At 41.1% G+C, this 5598-nt stretch overlaps 1 protein-coding gene across 1 annotated transcript in view; it reads right to left on the minus strand.

Annotated features, from left to right (window-relative positions):
* Window positions 1–192: 192 nt before the first annotated feature.
* LOC107577335 (V-type proton ATPase subunit B, brain isoform-like) overlaps window positions 193–5598 on the minus strand; it is a gene marked incomplete at its 3' end in the record, with an annotated part of 9250 nt that continues 3844 nt past the window's right edge. Inside the window, exons 4-9 of the mRNA XM_016263423.1 lie at window positions 1970–2071; window positions 1798–1895; window positions 1334–1457; window positions 573–723; window positions 402–484; window positions 193–301 (exon numbers count right to left, since the gene is read on the minus strand). Of these exons, the coding sequence (XP_016118909.1) occupies window positions 193–301; window positions 402–484; window positions 573–723; window positions 1334–1457; window positions 1798–1895; window positions 1970–2071 (667 nt within the window). The remainder of the gene's footprint in view (window positions 302–401; window positions 485–572; window positions 724–1333; window positions 1458–1797; window positions 1896–1969; window positions 2072–5598) is intronic.

Here is a 5598-nt window from a genome sequence, read left to right on the forward strand (position 1 = left end):
CCAAAGCGATTATCGGCCGATAGTGATTGGTAGCCGATCAATCGGGGCACTAGTAATTACGCATAATTTATTGCTATTATAATAGTAAGTAAATGTAACGTGTAACAAAGACACCCTAAAATAAAGTGTTACCAAAAATGAAAATATTTTTAGATGTAATTAGCAAATCTAAAATTATGTAAAATTCCATACTTACCAGCTGATTAGAGACATCTGAGTGGTCTTTGCGTGTCATTCCTTCACCAATGGCTGACTTCATCAATCGAGACAAAGAAGGCAGTACATTGATGGGAGGATAGATCTGTATAGAAATATCAACAATTGCTATTAAACAGCACAAAGGATTCAATCATGTACTAAATAACTAATATTCAGACTGTGAGCTTGTTTCCATTACTCGCCTGTCTGTTATGAAGCTGCCTGTCCACATAAATTTGACCCTCAGTGATGTAGCCGGTTAAATCGGGAATAGGATGGGTAATATCTGTCGACAGGAGATTAAATTAAGCAAGTAAACCATTTATGATGATTAAAGTATTAAAAGAAGAGTAGGAACAAGTAGGTTTTCTAACCATCATTGGGCATAGTGAGGATTGGGATTTGGGTGATGGAGCCATTGCGTCCCTCCACACGTCCGGCCCTCTCGTATATTGTTGCCAGATCAGTGTACATGTAACCTGGGAAACCACGTCGACCAGGAACCTCTTCTCTAGCTGCTGAGACCTTCAAGATGATAGGGATTAATGCACAGTCACGAGTAGCAAGTTTAGCCTTGATGCTAATGGCTGTCAGTATAAATTCACTAGGGATGCCAAATCGATTAATCGCAAACAAAAAAAAAGTTTACGTAATATATGTGTATACTGTATATATTTATTTGCATATAAATATACACAGTGCACACACATGTATATATTTAAGAAATATGTTATGTATATTTTAGTGATGTCAAATGATTAATCGCATCCAAAATAAAAGTTTGTTTACATAATATATGTGTGCACTGTGTATATTTATTAAGGATATAGAAATACACACACACGCATGTATATATTTAAGAAAAATATGTTATGTTTATATATTAAATATATTTATATATGATATAATTTATATGAATATAAATATATTTAAATATTTTCAAAATATATGCTGTATGCGTTTGTCTTTATATATACATAATAAATATACACGGTACACACATATATTACGTAAACAAAAACTTTTATTTTAGATGGACTAGTATATTTATATATTATGCAAACACAAACTTTTATTTTGGATGAGATTAATCGCAATTAATCGATTTGACAGCCCTAGAATGAACACATTGTACCTCTCGTAAAGCCTCGGCATAAGAGCTCATGTCAGTCAATATGACCAGCACGTGTTTCTCACACTGGTAAGCCAGAAACTCAGCTGAGGTAAGTGCAAGGCGAGGGGTGATGATGCGTTCAATCCTGCAACAGGAAATCAAACATTTTGGTCCAAGTCACATTAAAATACTTAAAAATAAAAATAAAAACACTTTCTGGAGTCATTATTTACTCACGTTCATGTCATTCCAAACCTGCATGACATTCTGAAGGATTGTTCTGGTTGCTCTTCTGTAACGCATTTAATTTTCGTCCACTTCGAATCATTTAGACTACGGATGTTTTTAAGGTGCTTTTATGCATATTTGAAACCCAAAATGCTATATGTGTTTGGAATGACATGAGGATAAGTAAATTATGACATTATTTCATTTTTGGGTGCACTATGCCTTAAACCTTCAAGAATATTTGAGAGGATACTGACGTGGGATCATTGGCCAAATTTAAAAAGAGGCACACATTGTCCATGGACCCGTTCTCTTCGAAATCAGACTTAAAAAATCTTGCAGTCTCCATGTTGACCTAAAGACACAAATAACCTCATGAAGATTTCCCATTGGTATGGATGTAGACTTTTAATCTGAAGTGCTCCTCACCCCCATGGCAGCAAACACAATGGCAAAGTTCTCCTCGCTGTAATCCATCACATCTTTGGACTTCTTCACCAATCCCGCCTGACGACAGATCTGTGCAGCAATCTGAAAAACACAGTTACATTACAGTGAGAAAAAAAAACGGTTCAAGGTCCAATTGTTAGGTAATAAGTCTTGGCCAAAATGGCCATTTTGGGTATTTTCCATAATATTGCTAAGTACGAATATTGTCAATTACCATTAACATCAAGATGGCGCCGCAAATGGCAGCCACGAGCTTCGCAATTCTTCTGCTGTTTTTGTTTGTTTGTTCTGTTCAAACATGCGTAGTCTGCGTACAGACACAGAAGAGGAATGTGCACCGGTGCACTGGTTAAGCTCCGCAAGCGCGGCTTTCGAACCATTCTCCCAAGCATTCATCTTGCGAATGTCTGTTCCCTTCTTAACAAAACGGATGAACTTCTCACCCACATCAACAAGGGCTTTTCAAACTCTGCTGCACTGGGCTTCACTGAAACCTGGCTGAGTGAAGACATTCCGGACAGCACACTTTATCTGCCGGGCTTCCAGCTGTTCAGAATGGATCGCATCACAGAGTTAACGGGGAAAACGAGAGATGGTGGATTGTGTATTTACATAAAAACGGTTCAAGGTCCAATTGTTAGGTAATAAGTCTTGAATTAAAATGGCCATTTTGGGTATTTTCCATAATATTGCTAAGTACGTATATTGTTAATTACCATTAACATCAAGATGGCGCCGCAAATGGCAGCCACGAGCTTCGCAATTCTTCTGCTGTTTTTGTTTGTTTGTTCTGTTCAAACATGCGTAGTCTGCGTACAGACACAGAAGAGGAATGTGCACCGGTGCACTGGTTAAGCTCCGCAAGCGCGGCTTTCGAACCATTCTCCCAAGCATTCATCTTGCGAATGTCTGTTCCCTTCTTAACAAAACGGATGAACTTCTCACCCACATCAACAAGGGCTTTTCAAACTCTGCTGCACTGGGCTTCACTGAAACCTGGCTGAGTGAAGACACTCCGGACAGCACACTTCATCTCCCGGGCTTCCAGCTGTTCAGAGTGGATCGCATCGCAGAGTTAACGGGGAAAACGAGAGATGGTGGATTGTGTATTTACATCAAGGAATGTTGGTGTTCAGACGTAACAACGCTGAAAAAGGTATGCTGTCCTAACTTAGAGGCAACTCTTCATTAACTGTAAACCTTTCTACTTGCCACGGGAGTTTTCCTCTTTCGGTCTCGTGAATGTGTACGTTCCTCCAGACGCATGCGCCGCGATGTAACAACTGGCAAAGGTACCCAGACTCTCTTTTAATCATTCTTGGAGATTTTGACAAAGCAAATCTCTCCCGTGAACTGCCAAAATAGGGACTAGGGACAGTAATATATTGGGTCACTGTTACACCACAATAAAGGATGCATATCACTCTATTCCATGTGCAGCTTTGGGGCTCTCTGATCACGGTTTGGTTCATCTTATACCAGCCTACAGGCAGAAACTGAAATCAGCTAAACCTGTATTAAGAACTGTTAAAAGATGGACTAATGAAGCAGAGCGTGATTTACAAGCCTGCTTCGACTGCACTGATTGGAGTGTTTTTGAAGTTGCAGCCACTGATCTGGACGAGCTCACAGAGACTGTAACTTTATATATCAGTTTCTGTGAGGATATGTGCATACCAAGACATTCCTGTCATTCAATAACAATAAACCAAGGTTTACTGGAAAACTCAAGCAGCTTTGTCAGGCCAAAAAGGATGCTTATAGAAGAGCGGATAAAATCTTGTATAACCAGGCCAGGAAGAGACTAACAAAAGAGATCAGTGTGGCTAAAAAAACTACTCTGCCAATGACTCAGTATGCACTGGTCTGAAGAACATCAAGTACAAGACACCTCCCCCACAGTCTGCAGAGGATCAACAACTGGCTGATGATCTGAATGTGTTTTAATGCCGATTTGAAAAGTCCAGACTCACACCCAACACATGCTCTAATCTGCACTTCACACATCCACCTACCCCCCTGCAAACCCTCTGGCTCCCTCCCTCTCCCACCATTCAACCTGTGCTTAAGGTCTGTGTGGAGGATGTGAACTGGGTCTTCAGGAAGGAGAAAACTAAGAAAGCTTCAGTCCCAGACGGTGTTTCACCTGCCTGTTTAGAAGTCTGTGCTCACCAACTGGCCCCGATCTTCAAACAGATCTTCAACAGATCTCTGGAGCTTTTTGAAGTTCTTTGCTGCTTCAAATGTTCCACTATCATCCCGGCTCCCAAGAAACCCAAAATAACTGAACTTAATGATTACAGACCTGTCGCCCTCACGTCTGCGGTCATGAAGTCATTTGAGAGACTGGTCCTGGCCTACCTGAAGGATATCGCTGAACCCTTGCTGTATCCTCTTCAGTTTGCCTACAGAGAAAATAGGTCTGTGGACGATGCAGTCAACATGGGACTGCATTACATCCTGCAACATCCTGGTAGACCAGGGAATTACGCTAGGATCTTATTTGTGGACTTCAGTTTGGCCTTCAATACCATCATGCCTGACCTTCTCTCAGACAAACTGACCCAGCTCTCCGTGCCCACCCTAATCTGATCACCAGCTTCTTGACAGACAGGCAACAGCTAGTGAGGCTGGGAAAACTCACATCTAGGACTCTCACAATCAGCACTGGCACCCCTCAGGGATGTGTGCTCTCCCCACTGCTCTTCCCCCTGTATACAAACTAATGCACTGCAAAATACCCCTCCGTCAAGCTCCTGAAATTTGCAGATGACACTACCATCATCGGCCTCATCCACAAAAGAGACGAGTCAGCTTACAGACAGGAGGTTAAAGAGTTGGTTGTCTGGTGCAGTCACAACAACCTGGAGCTCAACACACTCAAAAAAGTGGAGGTGATCGTGGACTTCAGGAGAAACCCCCTGCACTCCCCCCACTCACCATCATGAACAGCACTGTAACAACAGTGGAGTCATTCAGATTCCTGGGAACCACCATCTCTCAGGACCTGAACTCACATAGACTCCATTGCTAAAAAGGCCCAGCAAAGGTTGTACTTTATTCGCCAACTGAGGAAATTCAACCTGCCACAGGAGATGCTGAAACAGTTCTACTTGGCCATCATTGAGTGCGTCTTTGTTCATCCATAATTGTCTGGTTTGGTTCAGCTACCAAATCAGACATCAAGAGACTACAACGGGCAGTTAGAACAGCTGAGAGGATTATCGGTGCCCCTTTGCCTACCCTCCAAGAAATTTACATCTCCAGAGTGAGGAAAAGGGCTAAGAAAATCACCTTGGACCCCACACACCCAGCCCACTCTCTCTTCCAACTGTTGCCTTTTACCAGAACAGCCAGGCACAAGAACAGTTTTTCCCCACAGGCTATCTTCAGCCTGAACAATTAAAACTTCCGTAACTATACATTGTACATCATGAATTACATATTTATGTTTATACATAGAATTCAAAATTTGTACATTTGTAAACTGCACACTTGTAAATAACATATGTGTACATTAATTTAAAAAAATAAATACGTCTGTATATAGTGCATTATTATTAAATTTTCTGTTTTTCTTATTAATGTTATATTCCATCTCTACTGTG

The sequence above is a fragment of the Sinocyclocheilus grahami genome, unplaced genomic scaffold (genome assembly GCF_001515645.1).
Source record: "Sinocyclocheilus grahami isolate Dianchi unplaced genomic scaffold, SAMN03320097.WGS_v1.1 scaffold5772.1, whole genome shotgun sequence".
Lineage (NCBI taxonomy): Eukaryota > Metazoa > Chordata > Actinopteri > Cypriniformes > Cyprinidae > Sinocyclocheilus > Sinocyclocheilus grahami.